This window comes from Pseudonaja textilis, chromosome 10 (assembly GCF_049901715.1).
Source record: "Pseudonaja textilis isolate UNSWEBS1 chromosome 10, rPseTex1.2, whole genome shotgun sequence".
NCBI lineage: Eukaryota > Metazoa > Chordata > Lepidosauria > Squamata > Elapidae > Pseudonaja > Pseudonaja textilis.
The window spans coordinates 12852457-12871802 of record NC_141999.1 but is presented as its reverse complement, the minus strand read 5'-3'; the positions used below and the strand labels follow the sequence as shown (position 1 = coordinate 12871802).

General features: G+C 43.5%; 1 protein-coding gene across 1 annotated transcript in view; it reads left to right on the top strand.

The window, feature by feature from the left end:
* Positions 1-19346, top strand: part of ASAP3 (ArfGAP with SH3 domain, ankyrin repeat and PH domain 3) — a 93302-nt gene that overhangs the window by 49187 nt on the left and 24769 nt on the right. Inside the window, exons 8-12 of the mRNA XM_026702493.2 lie at positions 8970-9055; positions 10092-10167; positions 13684-13770; positions 17819-17928; positions 18937-19006. Of these exons, the coding sequence (XP_026558278.1) occupies positions 8970-9055; positions 10092-10167; positions 13684-13770; positions 17819-17928; positions 18937-19006 (429 nt within the window). The remainder of the gene's footprint in view (positions 1-8969; positions 9056-10091; positions 10168-13683; positions 13771-17818; positions 17929-18936; positions 19007-19346) is intronic.

The window sequence follows — 19346 nt, the reverse complement described above, 5'->3', positions numbered from 1 at the left end:
CTCTCTTGGAGTCTGGTGTTGGAAACAGCTTTTCCCCAACCTAGTATATCAGCACCTGGAAGTTGTAGTTGCAGCAAATCTGGGAAAGCAGTGTTGAGTGATCTGCTAGAAGGCTCCTCCAGAGAGCTTTGCCTGTAGAAATCGCACGCTAAAAGTTCAATCTTGGATTGCTTCGTTCGTGTCATCAGCCTTTCCCAGCCGTTTATTTCTTCAGGTGTGATTGGGTAACCATCTCCAGAATTCCCAGCATTAATACACATTTGCAAAAAGGGCTGGTTCCCCAAACATACCAGCCCCCAAATGATTATTATTATTATTTCTTCTTCTTCTTCTTCTTCTTCTTCTTCTTCTTCTTCTTCTTCTTCTTCTTCTTCTTCTTCTTCTTCTTCTTCTTCTTCTTCTTCTTCTTCTTCTTCTTCTTCTTCTTCTTCTTCTTCTTCTTCTTCTCCTCCTCCTCCCCTCCTCCTCCTCCTCCTCTCCTCCTCCTCTCCTCCTCCTCCTTTTCAGTCGTGTCTGATTCTTGGAGACTGCTTAGACACTTACCTGCAATTTTCTTGGCAAGGTTTTTCAGAGGTGGTTTGCCATTGCCATCTTTCTAGGGCTGAGAGAGAGGAATTTGCCCAAGGTCATTCAACTGACCTCATGCTCAAGATGGGCCTAGAACTCCTAGTCTCCTGGTGTCTAGCCCTGATGCCTTAACCACTGCACTGAACTGGCTGACTCTCCCAAATGATTGAGATGAGTGCAAGGGAAGCTGGATCTTGCAGATGGGAAAGGCATTCCAGTGGGAGGCCATGCATGGACTCAAATGGAGTCCAACCGTAGAGGAGTAGGGTATATATCAGCCTTCTTTCATATAGCACATGCTAAGAGGGTTACATTTCCCAAAATTCCCAGTCATTGGGCACGTTGGTTATGGATTCTAGGGCTAGTAGTTCCAGCACATCTGAGGTGGATGGTAGGTTGGAACAAAATGGGGTAAAATCTCAACTTTAATAACTTCATATATTCCTTGGCAGTAATACAGGTGTGGTATATGATTGGCATTTTCTGCATATTTTTCAGGCTTGATCTAGTCCAGGGGTCTCTAACCTTGGCAACTTTAAGGCTTGTGGACTTCAACTCCCAGAATTCCACAGCCAGCAGCTGAGGAATTCTGGGAGTGGAAGTCCACATGTCTTAAAGTTGCCAAGGTTGGAGACCCCTGGACTAGTCTGTAGTCCTGATTTTCATTGGATGACTTTCATCTAGATCAGCGATGGCTAACCTTTTTGTCATCACATGCCGACAGGGTGCACACATGCAAGTACTTGCACCCATAATGCAATGCGCGTGCAACCCCCCCGCCCCTCCTGCACATGCACATGTGACCGCCCATGCAGTGTGCCTCTGCACATGCGTGTGTGACCCTCCCCCGTGCACACCCCAGCCCCTGCGCATGTGCAGCAGATACCCAACAATCAGCTGGCTGGTGGCGCGCACACATGCACAGTAGATCAGTTCTGGGCGACAGCTTGCATGTTGGCAGAAATGGCTCTGCGTGCCACTTCCGGCACGCTTGCCATAGGTTCCCTATCATGGATCTAGATCCTAACTGGGCCTGACCTGCTTAGTTGAGATATGGGTGGTTGCATGCTGCCACCTACTGTTCAACCAAAGCTTTGTCCAACTTTTTGGCTTGCCTGGGCTGCATTGAGGGAAGAAGAATCGTTTTGGGCCGCATATAAAATATATAATGGGATAAATAACAAACTTACTTTTTATGTAAACTTTTACTATATTGTGGGGTTGGACATGCCTGCTTTAAGGCCAGATTTAAAATTAGTTCTGTAAACAACAGGGAAAGTGATTTTATTTGTTTATTTATTTAAGTTTTTATTGACCCTCTCTTATGAGGCGACTCTGGGAAGCTGAGTAATAAAAATGAATAAAAAGTGTGACTGTAAAACAAATGATTATAATGAGGGCAGATAAAATCCTTCAGATCGCATTGAAATGTAGGAAGCACTGGTAGGTTGAGCCAGGCCATTGGCTGGCCCATGTAGTGCAGAATTATCCTTTTCTGGAACCTTCCTTTCTGGCGTGGCTTTCTTCAACGTCTATGACATCCCCTTTCAAGGGAAACTAGGAACAACAAATTATATTGCAGTGATCCGGCTCAGCTGTATGCTTTTTAGCCTTGGCAGTAACCGTAAAATGCAATATGGTCAGCAGTTAACCACAGACCATTGAATTCTTCAATATGTATTGCATCCAGTGCCCTAAGCGAAAATGAAATAAAGCACGTTATGGATTGTGATTTGCCTACAGTGAGGAATCAGGGAAGGAGTTGCCATCTTAAGTAGCAGTGGGAAAGCTCAGTGCTCCTCTTGCTGTATAACAAAATGGCTGGCCCGGGGCAATGTTTCTTAACCTCGACAACTTTACAATGTGTGGATTTCAGCGCCCAGAATTCCGTAGCCAGCAAGTTGAAATCCACACACCCTCCGGTTGCCAAAGCTATGAAATACCTGGCCCAGAGCATAAAGGCCTTCCCAGGAGAGTTAACCTTCTCAGCCAAGAAGGTAACGGGATGATTTTGGAGCAGTTCTTCCTTCCCAGGCTGATCTTACTTCATGGGGTTATGGTGAGAATCCAGAAGAAAAAGGTAAAAATGATGGCAGAACCATCATAGAGAGACAGTTTGATGTAGTGGTTGAGGTATCAGACAAGAAACCTGTGATGACCCAGGGAGTGGCACAAAGGCAACACGGTCACATAAGTTTTTTTTAAAAAGGCCTTTTAATACCTCCAACTTTGCCCCCAATGTCCAGTTACCTTCGGCTGGAAAAAAAACTCTCCCAAGAACAGTCTTTAAGTGGAGGAAATCCGAAAACAAAGTCCGAAAGCAAAGTACACATAAACTGTAAATAAAAATCCACACAAACCATGTTGCAGCAATTAACTAGACAGGGCAGGAGAAGGAATTGCTGACTTGAAAGGCCAGCAAAACACACACAGTTGGGAACCCAGATAAGCCTCGACAAAACAAGATAACTCATAACTTCCAACAAGTTGCTGTGCACAAACTCCCTTTTTAAACACTGTGTTCCCAGCTGCAGCTAATGAAGGGAATCAGGGCCCTTTCCTCGCCCGTAAGCTACGCAACTCACATTGCTCCCTTCTCCGTTCCTCCCTGCGTGCCCTAGGATGAAGAGGGGGTGGGCCTGGATCTTCCTCTGAATTCCCTCTGCCTTGCCCTACCTCTCCCCTGCTCTGCCCAGCCAGACTTTGCCCTTCCCCAGTTTCTTCCACAGCCAATGGAGCCGCACTCCCATTCCCTGTCCCTCCGAATCAGATTCCGACAGGGGCATGACAAAACCTTGGGTTCTAGACTGTTTTAAGCATGATCCTAGATGAGTAACTTTAGGTCAATCATGTGCTTACCATCCTGGAAAGCAGACAATGGTAAACCACTTCTGAAAATCTTGCAAAAAGCAGTTGCTTTTCTTAAGGAAAGCAGTTGCCAGGAGACAACAATGGATGCACACAAACACACACACCCCTACACAAAAACCATATACCAAAAGGTATGATATATGCTAAAGGCAGGTGCCCGCCAACGGTCTTTTGAAATTCTCTTCCAAATTGGGAGATCTCTCCGAATTCAATTTTTCTTCTTTTCTCTAACTTAGCCTCTATGAAAACTACAGGTAGTCCTTGACTTATGACTATAATTGAGCCTAGGATTATGATCATTAAGTAGTGTCAGTCATTAACTTGGTCATGATGTGATTCATTTAATTTTATCACATTTTGTGGGGGGGGCAGTCATTAAATGAATCACAATGATTTCTAAGCGAATGCTGCAGTTGTTACCCGAACCATTATCTGGAATGGGCTTTCTTTGGCCAGAAACCATAATAAATCTTGGTCACGTGACCACACGACACTATAACTATAAATGTGGGCTGGTTACTGAGGACTCAAACTGTCATAAGCTGATGCAGGGCAGGAGTGGTGGAACTTTGACCCTGTGTTGTAAGTACCTTTTTCTGGGGCTCTTGTAATTTAATGGTCACTAAACAACTCACTGTAAGTCAAGCATTATATAGCACCAATAAGGAAGCAGTCCCGTGGAGTTCCTTTGTGATGTTTGCCCTTGAGATTGAATTCTTACCTTTGGAAGCCAAATTGCAGGTTCCAATCTGAGTTGATCACTGGGTAAAGGTAAAGGTTTCCCTCGCACATACGTGCTAGTTGTTTTCGGCTGCTCATCTCCATTTCAAAGCTGAAGAGTCAGCGCTGTCCGAAGACGTCTCTGTGGTCATGTGGCCGGCATGACTAAATGCTGAAGGCACACGGAACACTGTTCCCTTCCCACCAAAGTGGTCCCTATTTTTCTACTTTTTTCAGTGCCATTATAACTTTGAATGGTCACTCCACACAAGCAAAGTACCAGCAAAGGAGAGGAAAAAAACTCCAGAGAAGTTCCAGAGACAGGAAGTCTAGTCCTGCCAAGAATGTAATAAGGGTTAACAGAGAGGCAGTTTCTGTAAGCAACACCAGAATGTTTCCTTCCTGCCTTCCTTACAGGATTAGGCCAATAATTTCTTCTAACAGCCGGTTCTCCGAACTGCTTAGAATGTTAACAACCAGTTCTAGTGATTAGGTGCGAACTGGTAGAATCCCACCGCTGCTTTGCGCACATGCACACACTTTGCGCATGCGTGCCAAACATGCACTTGTGCAGGCACAGAGGCGTTCCAGGTCCTGCAAGCTTGCACTCTCAAAGCAGCTGCACTTCAAAAGCAGAGGATAAAGGTGAGTATGGGAGCCCAGGTGGGCGAGTGGACCCAACAGCAGAGCAGTAGAGAGAATCGGTTTGGTTTCCGCTGCTCATCGCTGCTACCGGCTCAGTAGAACCAGGCCGAACCGGTAGAATACCACCCCTGCTCCAAGGTCTCTTCCAGCTCTATTGTGATTGATTGAATCCAAAAGCTCAGAAGGCTAAACCTCTGGTCCCAGTGACTGACCCAGATTGCATCTTACAACGTTAACCAGGGACATGTACATTTCCCTTTATTCGGAAGCCAAATTGATCACAGAACTCCACAGACAGGGGTGTTACAATGAGTTACAGGACTTTGTACACCTTTATTAAATAAATGCAAAAAACACCATTACATTTCCCTCCTCCTGAGAAAGAGAGGTTGACAGCAAATCCATTTCGATCCAGAATAGTGAGAAGTGTTTAAAACATGGCTATCCAACCTTTTGGCTTGTCTGGGTTGCCTTGACTGAAGAGGAATTGTCTTGGGCCGCATATGAAATATATAATATAGTTCATGTATATAAATCATATCATAATGTTAAAAGTTTACGATCTTTTGGGGCCGCATTACTAGCTCTCCAGAGCTGCATGCGGTCCCTGGGCCATAGATTGGATGCAGCTGGTTTAAAGAAATGCAGACCCAAGTTCTCTACCTAGCATTAATGTCAGTACTAATAAATGAGTAATACAATAAGCCGTATCTGGGGCTCATTCTCATATGAATGAGTTGGCCTGGCCACCAATTGCTTTTGCGAACCAAGGAGATTTTTTATGCATTCAACACATACACTCAGCTTTAAATCCCCAAGAACTCAATCACATATGTTTAGATTTAAACAAAATTATACTGTAGTGGCCTTCCTCCAAAGAAATGCTACAGTAGAATGCAGATGAGAGCTGTTGAATGTCCATGCTAATAAGTCAGTTTCCCAAACATACCTCCCCTTCCCTTAGCCTTTTGTTTGGCTTGATCCTGGTTTGTAATATTTCTGAATCTCCAATTCTCTGGACTCTTATTTAGTCACACTGTTGGCTGGAATACAGTGAAGGACATAAATATTGTTGCTGTCTTGGCTTGCAAAGCTCTGTTGTACAGAAAGCGTTTTCAAAACCCAACACTCCCCCCTGTGGGATGTTGCGAGTCTTGCCTGTCAGATTTTCTGCGAGGCCCCCATTTGATGGCATCTGGCAGAAGCTTTGCTGAATGCTTCTTTTTTTTCTCTCCTCATTGTGTCACTGTGAAATCTTCCCCCAACTGAAACATTTGGTTGAATTCTAAAGAGGGAAGGGAAGGTGTGGTGCCTGGAGGAAGCACAACGGGCCGTGTCCGACTCTGAAATTGCTCGCAAGACTTGGCGTCTTTCAAGTGACCAGATGGGACATGGATTCTCTCTCCACATGTCCGTGAGAATGTATTTGACTGTGGGAAAATGAATCCTGATTTTGCGAAAGACTGTATGGCAATTTTGACGCATTGAAAAGCTGAGCATTCGGATGAAAGCTGCAAGCACCAAGGGATTGTAACATTAATGTTCAATGTTTGGTTTTTCATTTGTCTTGGTGGGTCTTTTAAGGTGGAACCTTCCATGGATGTCGTTTTTGTTACATGACATGCCATGCTCTGAAATCTCCCTAGTTACCCTAAACTTTTCAACCTTAAAAAACCTCCAGGTAAAAGTCCACCTCTCCATGTTTTCCATTAGGATTTAACTGAAGCATGGGAAGCAATGTGCTGGGATTCAAATTTTTTTACTATCAGTTCTGTGGGCGTGGCTTTGTGGGCGTGGCAGGGGAAGGTTACTGTAAAATCCCCATTCCCTCCCCACCCCACTAACCTGCTTTCCAGCTCCGTTCTCCTGTGCAGGGCAACAAAAGAAGACCCAGCCGATCAGCTGGGATTCGGGAGGCGGAGAATAGATGGGGGCGGGGCCAGTCAGAGGTGGTTATTGGCCGGTTCTCCAAACTCCTCAAAATTTCTGCTACCAGTTCTCCAGAACTGGTCAGAACCTGCTGAATAGCACCTCTAAAGGGCTTGTATATCTAACGGCTAACTGGATGAAAACTAGTAGGGGAAAAATCTGCATAATATTTATTGGTTTGCTTATTTACACCCATTTAAAAAATGCCCGACTTTCAGTGACTCTTGGCACTTTACATTTTAAAAAAATTACAATAAAAATGAATTGTACTCTGTAGCCTTTGGAAAACAAGGACTACAATGTATACAGTGATAAAATGTGGTGTGTTCTACAAACTTGACATAAGTGATACTTCTACAGTCATCCTGGACTACATGTATCAGTGTCACTGATATTTCTAGCCAAAAGCTGCTTTTTCATGAGGCAATTGGACTTTCTTCTTTTTCTTTGAAGATGTTTTGCTTCTCATCCAGAGCTGAAGAAGCTTCTTGGATGAGAAGTGAAACATCTTAAAACAACAACAACAAGAAAGCCCAGTTGCCTCTTGAAAAGTTGTCCCACCTTTGGGACAACTAAGACCTGGATGACTGAGAATCTCCAGTGATATTTCTACATTCATGCTTCTGAGAGATTATTTCAGGAAAGGATACAGAATATGAAGGAAGCATCTTGGTCAGGCTAAGTACTTATATTGTGGTACATAATAAGAGTAATTGGCCAGATGTCACGATTGTACAAGCTTGTTCATTTCAGCCATGACAACAACTCACTGATTGTACTGAAGCATAATGCCAAGTGGACCTATCATGTTCCCTCAACTTATAACCAGTTGTTTAGTGACCATTTGAAGTTAACCCGTGGAACAACTTGCCTCCAGAAGTTATAAATGCTCCAATACTGGAAGTTTTTAAGAAGAGATTGGATAACCATTTCTCTGAAATGGTATAGGGTTTCTTGCCTAAGCAGGGGGTTGGACTAGAAGACCTCCAAGGTCCCTTCCAACTCTATTATTCAATTCTACATTGGCATTGCATTGGAAAAAAGTGAGTGTTGCAGCATCGCTACAATCACGTGACAAAAATTCGGATGCTTGTCAACTGGTGTTTGTTTATGAGGGTTGGAGTATCCTGTGATCGCTTTTTTCAACCCTCTAACCAGCAAAGTCAATGGGGAAGCCAAATTCACTTAACAACTATTTTACTAGTTTAACACTTGCAGTGATTCGTTTAACAGCTGTGGCAAGAGCAGTTGTAAAATGGGGCAAAACTCACAAGTCTTGCTTAGCAATGGAAACTTTGGGCTCAATTGGTGCTTGTGATCTGAGGACTGCCTATCTAGCAAGGAAGCAGCCTTGTGAGGTCTTGTGAGCCCACAAGCCACCTTTGTATTATAAGCTGTTGGATTTATAATCATCCAGGGGACGGGCTTATCAGCCATTTATTATACGCATGACACTTTCCTTCTGAGATCTCTTACTCACAATACCTAATATGAGTTGGGTTGATAGAGAGAGACGGACACAGTGATTTTCACAAAGAGAGTCAAAGCCCTTTCATCTTGTATGGATGTCAGGCTTGTAATTCAGTTTTTTTTTATCAATATGCTAATGTTATCTATCTTTCTTCCCTTATATAATATACAAATTGGCTTCAATTGACTGGATGATGAATAAACAACAGTAACAGAAGCATATTGGCATTTTGAAGACATTGTTGTCATTATGCCTAGTCAGTATGGCTATTACAGTATATATATTATAGTAATGTAATTTATCCATTTAACAAAGAGAAGACTTAGGGGTGATATGATAGCAGTCTTCCAGTTACTTGAGGGACTGTCACAGAGAACAGGGGGTGGGGGTCAATCTATTCTCCACAACACCTGAGGTCAGGACGAGAAATACTGCGTGGAAGATCGTGAAAAAGAGATCCAACCTAGAACTACGGAGAAATTTCCTGACAGAGAGGACTATTAATCCATGAAACGCCTTGCCTCCAGAAATTGTGGGTGACCCATCATTGGAGGTTTTCAAGAAGTGCCATTTGTCTACTTGAGCAGAAGATCTCCAAGGTTCCTTCTAATCCTATTATTCTATGTTCTATTTAAGATGGCGAATAAACAACAAATAGGTTGGCTCACCCAGTATCTCTTTTACTAACAAGGTATTGACACTTTGAAGAAGCTGTTATCATTACATGGTAACCTGTTGTTCTCATCTCCTTTTTTTCTTGACCCAGTATCTTCTGAAAGCCAACGAATGCCAAATGAAGCAAGGGCCAGATTTTCTGCAGAGCCTCATCAAGTTTTATCATGCGCAACATAAGTAAGTTCGCCACAGTGTTGGGTTTGCAGTTTATGACGGTGTCTCAGCATTATTCCTTTGGATGGGCTTCTTGAGTAGAATTCAAGTCCTTGAGGCTGTTTCAAATAATAGGAATAGGAATATTCTTTATTGGACAAGTGTGATTGGACACACAAAGAATTTGTCTCCAGTGCATAACCTCTTGGCGTACATGCAAACAACAAAGTGATATGTCATAGATCATCAATCATAAGTTACAATCACAAATCGTAAGATACAAACAACAAATGATAAATCGTGAGGTACCAACAGGTGAAGGTGGTAAGATGATAAGATAAAAAAGATGAGAAGGATTATAGCAATACAGCCCTACTTTGTGGTTAGATATCCTTAGATATTCTTAGGCATAAGACGGTGTTGTAGGAATTAAGAGTGATGGCATGGGGGAAAAAACTGTCTCTGTGTCTAGGTGTTTTAGCATGTAATGCTCTACAGCAGGGGTCCTCGATCAAAGACTGGTGCTGGGCTGCAGCAGGCCATAAACAGGGCCACGCAAACAAAGCCCCATCCATGGGATGCAGGCAACATGCAAAACTAAGTGCTCTCCGGTCTGCATAAAAACCTCTCTCCATGGAACCAGTCCCTGGTGCCCAAAAGGTTGGGGACCAGTGCTTTATAGTGGTGTCCTAAGGGAAAAAGTTGAAACATACCTGTTTCAAATGTGGTTAAACACCTGGAGCTGCGGTGGTGCAGTGGTTAGAGTGCAGTACTGCAGGCTACTTCTGCTGGCTGCCAGCTGCCTGCAGTTTTGCAGTTCATATCTCACCAGGCACAAGGCTAAGGTGGGTAAAATATGGACCCAAAATTGTTGGGGGCAGTATACTGACTCTGTAAACCGATTAGGGAGAGCTGTAAAGGACTGTAAAATAGTATCTATCTAAGTGCTATTGCTATTCTGTAGTAGCAAATTGAGCTAACCTCTCCCTGTTTTCTTTCTTTTTCCTTCTCCATCCTTGGCTTTTCAATATTTCTCCGCTGATTTAAAAAATGTTTCCAGTTTCTTCCAAGACGGCTGGAAGGCATCTCAGAATCTCTACCCATTCATCGAAAAACTAGCCACCTCCTTACATGCGGTAAGTTGTTCCTGGATTTCCACAGGACTGTGAACTTAATGCTCAGCTCTGGGCTTACAAGCATTGCTTTCCTAGCTAGGAAAAGGACTGGGTTGCTAGATCTTCAGTAAGCCCAGGTAGTCCTTGACTTACAACCATTCATTTAGTGACTGTTGGAAGTTACAAGGGCGCTGGAAAAAAAGTGACTTATGGCCCGTTTTTTACACGACCGTTGCAACATCCCTGTGCTCACATGGTCAAAATTTTGGACCTTGCAACTGACCTGTATTTATGATAGTTGCAATATCCCAGGGTCATGTGATTACCTTTCCTAACAAGCAAAGTCAATGGAGAAGCCCTGTTTCTCTTAATAACCATGTTACCAGGATTTAATCTGGGTCAATCTGAGCTTTTGGATTTGTGCTGGAGCCCATCCAGGGGTGGGATTCTACAGGTTCGCACCTATTCGCTAGAACTGGTTGTTAACGTTCTATCAGTTCGGAGAACCGGTTGTTAGAAGAAATTACTGGCCTAATCCTGTAAGGAAGGCAGGAAGGAAACATTCTGGTGTTGCTTACAGAAACTGCCTCTCCGTTAACCCTTATTACATTCTTGGCAGGACTAGACCTCCTGTCTCTGGAACTCCTCTGGAGTTTTTTTTCCCCTCCTTTGCTGGTACTTTGCTTGTGTGGAGTGACCATTCAAAGTTATAATGGCACTGAAAAAAGTGACTTATGACCCTTTTTCACAGTTACAACTGTTGCAGCATCCCCACAGTCATGAGAGGCCAGGCGAGGAGATGTGTGCCTTGATGTGAGTGATGTTGAGTTGGCCATGCCCAGCCAGTCACATGACCTCCAAGCCATGCCCACCAACTAAGCTACGCCCACAGAACTGGTTGTTAAAAAATTTGAATCCCACCCCTGAGCCCATCCCCAGGAAATACCTCCCTACTGGAATGTAGTAACCCTGTTACTAACTTAAGAACTGAAGTGATTCACTTAACAACTTGGCAGGAAACTGCAGGCTCCTTCTGCTGACTACTTCTGCCTGCAATTTGGCAGATCGAATCCCACCAGGCTCAAGGTTGACTCAGCCTTCCATCCTTCTGAGGTTGGTAAAATGAGGACCCAGATTGTTGGGGGTCAGAGGCTGACTCTGTAAACCACTTAGAGAGGGCTGTCAAGTACTGTGAAGTGGTATATAAGTCTAAGTGCTATTGCTATAAAGTGGGGCAAAACTCAACTATTGTCTCACTTAGCAATGAAAATGTTGGGGTCAACTGTGGTCATAAGTCCAAGACTTCTTGACTTAAACTGTATACTGTACTTGACTACGACTATATATCACATCTTATAATTCAAAGCTTTGGGACCATTTACAATGAGCTTCAATGGCACAGGGGTTAGAGTGCAGTTAGTGCAGGCTACTTCTGCTGGCTGCTGGCTGCCTGCAATTTGGCAGTTCGAATCCCACCAGGCTCAAGGTTGACTCAGCCTTCCATCCTTCTGAGGTGGGTAAAATGAGGACCCAGATTGTTGGGGGGAAATATGCTGACTCTGTAAACCACTTAGAGAGGGCTTTAAAGCACCGTAAAGCGGTGTATACATCTAAGTGCTATTGCTATTGATATCAAGTGGGGCAAAATTCACTTTAACAATTGTCTCACTTAGTAATGGAAATGTTGGGGTTAACTGTGGTCTTAAGTCCAGGACTACCTGCATTTTTTTTTTTTACAATGCTTAGTCTGACCCATTGAATACCATGCTCACCCTTTCGCTTCTCTTCTGGGTTTCCTCTCCACACATGGTGCTCCCTCTTTGACAAGGGTCACCAACCTTGGTAACTTTAAGCCTGGTGGACTTCAACTCCCAGAATTCCCCAGCCAGAGGTTAAAAGTTGCCAAGGTTGGGGACCCCTGCTCTATGAAAGTGTAGCCTTTGCTTTCTTTCAAATCCCACATCAGAGCTTAAGTTTCTCTCCTTTTCTGCCTATCCCTTGAGCGTGAGAAATCCATGCATCTTCCATTTGCCAAGATTGAGAAGCACTCTTCAGGTATGGCTGACTGCAAATGAGTTTTTGAAATTCTCCACCCAGTGGAGAAGCTTGCGTGGATAATTTCTTTGCAATTTTGGTCTGGAGAACAAGAAATTATCCAGGGATTATTATTATTTTTTTGAAGGCAAGACGCCTTTCTTTTCACGGGGGCATTGCAACTCTGAAAACACAATGGAAGAGGCTCCTGCCTCCTCTTGGGATTTCATCCAAGCCAAAAAGATTACAAGAATGTTAGGGGGAAAAAAATATTAATCAGAAAGCAAGAGAGCCACACGTTTCCCTTGCCAAAATTGTCACTAAACAAGCCCAATCCTGTATTCCCACAGGATAATTTCTTTGGGGATTTTTTTTTCTCTCTCTTTTGAAATAAAACCCTAGAGCAATCTTTGTTTCCTCGAACCGAAGGGGACGTGAATGATGAGCAATTCTATACCTGATTCTGTTTCTGAAGAATTAAGGAAGCTGGCTTGCAATAATGAGAATCTTGGGGAAAGGACATGAGGGGGGAACACTATGATTTAATCTGCACATCTGGGTAGATGGTGCTATTTGCATAAAAATAGCATAAAATAGCATAAAAATATGTCTTCCATAGAGAAAATTAGGAAGAAATCTCACTTTTACTGTCCTGCAAACTGCTTTCTGTTCCCCCAAATTCACTGAGCCTACATTAAAGTAAATGGACGCGGTGGCGAAGATGCTGAGCTTGTTGATCAGAAAGGTCGGCAGTTCGGCAGTTCGAATCCCTAGCGCTGAGGAACAGAATGAGCTCCTGTTACTTGTCCCAGCTTCTGCCAACCTAGCAGTTTGAAAGCATGTAAAACTTCAAGTAGAGAAATAGGGACCACTTTGGTGGGAAGGTAACAGCGTTCCATTCGCCTTTGGCATTTAGTCATGCCGGCCACATGACCATGGAGATGTCTTCGGACAGCACTGACTCTTTGGCTTTGTAACGGAGATGAGCACCGCCCCCTAGAGCCAAAAACAACTAGCACATATGCGTGAGGGGAACCTTTATCTTTACATTAAAGTAAGTTGGACCCTTCTAAGGCCTGTTGTTATTTTTTACCTTGTAATCTTCTAGCTGAAGAAAGCAATGCCTGAGGGGATCTGGGACAACTCGCTGTGGTCAACTCATCATGGCCAACTCGTTGCAACCAACTCATTGCGACCAACTCGCCACAGGTCAATTCACCATGAGGCAATTCAACCCTGTATTGATCATTACGTTCAGTTACTTTGACTCTCGGTGACCACATTTTCCTCAAAATAATTGCAATTCTTGTGTTTCTGGATTGACTTTATTTTAATAGTATTAGCCACTGATCCATTGAAATTAATTTAACTTTTGTATTTGTTGAATTGTCCCACATCAAGTTGACCATGGCATGTTGTCCCATTCTGTGCCTGAGGATGTGCATTAGAGTGATAGGATAGCTCCAACTTGCTTGTCCTTAGCAATTTCTAATCTTATTTTAGCTTCGTCAAGCCAAGGAAGAAGAGGTAAAACAGCTCACTCGGATCCGTGATTCCCTCCGAGGCATCCTGCAGCTGGAGAACAAAGGGGTAAAACTTCAAGGGTCCTTTGGGAAGGTGGGGAGAGGGTGAAATGGGGGATGGGCTTAATCAGGACTTCCCGGGGTCTATGACAAATTGCAATGGATGCAACGATTATTTATTTTTTGCAAAAGTTTGGTTATGCGTGTTTCTTTTCTTTTCTTTTCCTTATAGGTATCCATGTATTCATAACTATGGTTTTTTTACTAATGCCTATTATCTTGTAAGCAATTGACAAAAATAATAAATAAATAAATAAATAAATATCTTCTGAACAAAACTCTGCATTGGCAACAGGAAGGGCATCCGGCCATTAAAACACTCTGCTAGCTCCATTCAGTTGCCCAGATTCCACTACTCAAGGGATTATATGGGGGTCATTAAATGGAGATGATGATGGTGTGTGAACACATACCCAGGTAGTCCTCAACTTACAACCAAGGTCGTTTAGTGACCGTTCGAAGTTACAATAGCACTGAAAAAGGGGGCTTATGACCGCTTTTCACACTTAGCGATGGTTGCAGCATCCCCATGGTCAGGTGATCAAAATTTGGGTGCTTATCAACTGGTTCATATTTATGACAGTTGCAGTGTCACTAGGATCATATGATTCACCTTTTGTGACCACCTGATAAGCAAAGTCAATGGGGAAGCGAGATTCACTTAAGCATCTTACTAATTTAATCTGCAGTGATTCACTTACAAACAATGTCAAGAAAGGTTGCAACATGGGACAACTCACATAGCTAGTGTCTCGCTTAGCAACAGATACTTTGGGATTATTAGTGGTCATAAACTGAGGACTACCTAAATGCAGGAGTGGTTGGATATGTGTGATGTTTGTAGATATATGTGAATTGACTAAAGAAAAGCTATACAATAGCTAAAAAACAAAACAATTTCCCTAAATTTCCCATGTCCTTTCTTTCAACATTTAAATTCTGATTTATAGTAACCATCTGCACCACAGAAAGTTAAGTGTGTTGATTAGTTGCTGAAAAGTTGCTGATCTCTCTTTTAGATTTAATTATTTTTCAAACTTGGCAACTTTTAGATGTCTGGACTTGAACTCCCAGCATTCCCCGGGCAGCTCAGCAAAGAGCAGGCTGGAGAATTCTGGGAATTGAAGCCCACGCATTGTAAAGTTGCCAAGTTTGAAAAACCCCATTTTTAGATCATTTGGAATCCAACTGCTCCCCCATCACCCCTGATTTGTATGCTCTTTCAATTTCAACAATGCTAATTAGCAGGTTGCAAGCCTATAAAACTGTCCAAGAATATTTTTCATTTGCTATTTTTTTTTTCAGCTCAAACAAGTCAGTCTGGCAGATTGGATTTTTAATAGCTTGCTTTGGCTTGCCAGTATGTGGAAGGAAGCCATCAGATAGTTCCAAAAGGGATTTTAAGCAACAGCAGCAGCAGCATGAGATGCTATGAAATACCCTAAGAGCTATTGAGTGGCACCTGATGGGTGCCAAGATACGTATGGATTTCTGCCTTAGTGCCTACCAGCTCTTAGCCCCGTGGCACATTAAAGGTGGTTTAAAAAAAAACATTTAATTTTTTTAAAAAAGTTATTTGCCAACTTCCAGCTTTATTTTTATTTAAAAGAATGCCTCTTGGACCCAAATAAGTTATATTAACTTTCTTAGAAAATAAATAAATGGTGGGACATCTCTGTAGGTGATAAGTCTACCTACCGAGATGAGGTGGACCGGTTGCTTTCGTGGCGTGGAGACAATAACTCAACACCAATAAGACCAAGGAGCTTCCAGTGGACTATGGAAGGAACAGATCAGACATCCAGCCCTTGCTTATCAAATGGGAGACCGAGTGGAGCAAGGGGCCAGTTTTAAGTTTCTGGGTGTTACCCTAAAAGAGGACCTGACCTGGGGTGCTCACATTGCAGCCCTGGTTAAAAGGGCCCAGCAGAGATTGTACTACCTGAGACTTCTCAGGAAACAACAACTGAATGAAAAACTGCTGGTGACCTTCTACTGCTGCACCACAGAGAGCATTTTAACTTACTGCCTCTGTGTAGGGTTTGCCAATTGCACAGGGGCAGATAGGACAGCCCTCCGGAGGGTTAACATCATTGCCCAGAAGATCATTTGGCGCCCTCTCCCCTCTTTGGAAGAGCTTCATAGCTCCCACTGCCTTGAGAAAGTTCAAAATATTCTCAAAGATCCATCTCATCCTGGGCACCCGTTTTTTGAACTATTACCATCTTGCAGACGGTAGAGGATAATAAAGACAAGGACAAATAGGCTGAAAAACAGCTTCTATCCCAGGGCAGTAGCTCTGTTGAATTCTATTGTATCGTGCATGTGGGTGCGATGTCGGGGGTTTTCAGTTCAGTGTATGGAGTGTGAAGGATGTGTGTTTGTGTTTATTTTCATGGTTATGATGTGCACTGAAGATGGTGTTTGATTTCGTTGCACGAGGCACAATGACGATAAAGTAAACTAAACTAAAATAAGAAATGTGTTCTCGGGTCCAAATCAAGGTGCTGGTTTTGACCTTCATGATGTGGGCTCTGTTATTTCAGGGACTTTTCTCCCTAATTATATCAGCCCGTCCCATCAGATGGGGGCATGCTAGGAAGCTACATTTGGTGGGTCCCACAAGATAGGCCTTCTCTGCTGTGGTGCTTGTTTTGGGGTCACCCCTCTGCCCCTGAAGTGAGGCTGGCCCCATTCGTGCTGATATTCTTGGAAGTCCCTCCAAGCCTGGTTATGCCATTAGGCCTGGGGTCTATGAGGCGACTCCATTGTTATTAATATCTTCTGTTTGCTCTTGGCCTTCTGTTTTTAATTTTTTTTTAAAAAAAATATATTTTTATATATTAGTTGTTTTAGTCATTTTTTATTATAAATCAACCAAAATCACTTTTTCATCAGATGAGCAGCCATATAAATTTGGCAAATAAATAAGTCATTGCATATATTCCAAGGCTTTTTGGAGGACCTGACATTCCAAAATGAATAGCAAGAAGCCAGAATAATTGAGAGCATTTATGAAAGCTAAAGCAGTATTTTTCAACCCTATCAACCTTTTAAGATTTATGGACTTTAGCTTCCAGAATTCTCCAGCTAGCATACTAGCCTGGGGAATTCCGGGAGTTGAAGTTCACAAATCTTAAAAGGTGTTTATGTTGAGAAACCCTGGGCTAAAGGATGGGGTAAATAGCAAGATGATAAACAGGGTTGTTCTATGTTGCATGGATTTGCGAGCCACTGGCAGCCATCTTGCCAGAGCACCCATAACTCTTTATCAAAATCTTCAGAATGCTTACACCAGAGGTGTCAAACTCAAGGCCCGGGGACCAGATCCGGCCCACAGGGTGCTTAAATCTGGCCCACGGGGCTGGCCTGGAAATAGCAAAGGACTGGCCTGCGCTGTCAGGATTCTGGCAGTTACCCCCATTTAAATCATCTCGAGCCAAACTTCCAAAACTTAAAAAGGATTTATTGGAAGTTAAACTGTCCGGCACTGCCTGAGTGTAGCCGACTCTGAGGCACATAATTCATTGTTACCCTTGATCCTGGTTTCCCCCCACCGCCCTGGGTGTATCGTAATTTATGTTCTCCAATGGGACACATCCATAGCCAAGAGTCATCAATCATGCTCTCCAGTTAGAATCTTGTGCGCCAGAAATTTTAGTCACCTCGTTCCTATCTTTGAAAACATTTGTGGAATGCCGTTTCAGTTTGCGCTGCACTGGTCCCCCTCTCCCTTTCTGTTGGCAACTCTAAAAAGACCATAGAAATATTTTATGAGTTGACCTGCGGCAGCCAAAATGGTATGCTGGGTGGGCATGCCCCCCATGCCCCGTTTTCGGCCTGGCTGCCCTATTGCAGCACTCTGCTGGCCAAATGGGGGCAGGGTGCTGCAGGAGACATCTATCCTGTCTCTCTCCCTCCCCTGGCTGGCCCGTGGAGAAATACAGTGCTGATCCGGCCCTTGAAGAAATCCAATTTGACAGCCCTGGCTTATACACAACGTTGGGAAATGCCCAGGTTACGCTACCAAGTACATTTATTTCTCTTGCATTCAGGAGAACCTCAACCGAAAGAACTCTGGCAGTGGATACAGCATCCATCAGCACCAAGGCAATAAACAATACGGGACTGAGAAGTCTGGCTTCTTATATAAGAAAAGTGATGGGTAAGCTCTTGGAGTGCTTTGTGCTACCTCACAGGTTGGGATGGGGTGTGTGGAAATGAGCATGTTCCAAAATGCCTTAATCAACATTTTATTTTAATTGACCCGTTCATTTCTGAAGGGTCACCACTTGTCAAGGGCTCAAACACTCTCGCCAGAGGTGGTATCCAGCAGGTTCTGATCAGTTCTGGAGAACCGGTAGCGGAAATTTTGAGTAGTTCAGAGAACTGGCAAATACCACCTCTGACTGGACATTTGACAGTATCCTTCCCCTGCCTCTCCCACCAAACCACACCCACAGAACTGGTAGTAAAAACATGTGAATCCCAACACTGACTCCTCGCCCTGCTTTCAAGAGCAACCTGTAGATTACCCAACCTCAGTTATTCTTTCCAGACCTGTCATTATCTCATCGAAAGGACATCTTTCAGACATTAGACATGTGGGCCTAGCTCCAGAAAAGGGTTGTCATGCAGGCCTCTTCCATCTGAGAAAGTAGGCCTACGACATTTTGCTTGGGAAAATTCTCACCACGACGAAAATTGTTTAGTTAGGAGGTGGTAAAAGGTACTGTTTTCAGAAAGTGAATTGTTTCAGGAATACCGGAATCTTGTTTGTTTCCCTTGGATCAGACCATGTCTGCCATAAATCATGTAGGATCAGCCCTGGAATTTCCAGACTGACATTGTCTGGAAGGTAAAAAGAAATCATTTTTCTTTTTTTCCTGGAAAGTCCCATTTGCTAAATAGTATATTTTGCATATTCCCGTTTGGCTTTTACAGTGCTAAAGCATTTTACTTTTTTTTTTTAACCATCACCTTGTTCGCTTAATGATAGCCTGTACATTTAGTAGTTGACAGACAGACAGATTTATTCCTGAAGGGATGCACTGCTTAGCAAAGGGTGGCAACCCCGGATCTACAATAACAGGAAGTATAGCATGTCCATTTGATGACCTCTGACACACGCTAACTCTCAATATTGTGTTCATTGTCTCTTTGCTTGTCCTAGAATTCGGAAAGTGTGGCAGAAGAGAAAGTGTGGGGTGAAATACGGGTGTCTCACTATTTCTCACAGCACAGTAAGTGAGGTAGAGGGTGGAATTTCTTCGCTGGAAAATTCCAGATTAAAATTGCTTTGTGTTGATGCACCATTGGGGGATGTCCGTAGGCTTAACCTGGTTCTGGTGTCATCCATGTTTTGGTTTTTGCACAGTACGTGCATTAAGTGAGCAGGATGGATGCGAAGAAGGTGCTAAGACTGGATAAATGAACCAAATAGAGCAGGGGTGTGAAACTTGATTCCATTGTGGGCCGCATCAGGGTCGTGGGTGACCTCGGCCGGGATGGGTGTGGCCGGGGTGAGCATGGCCAGCTTGACAACACTCGTGTTGGGGGTGTCTGTATTGGCTCGAGCGCTCT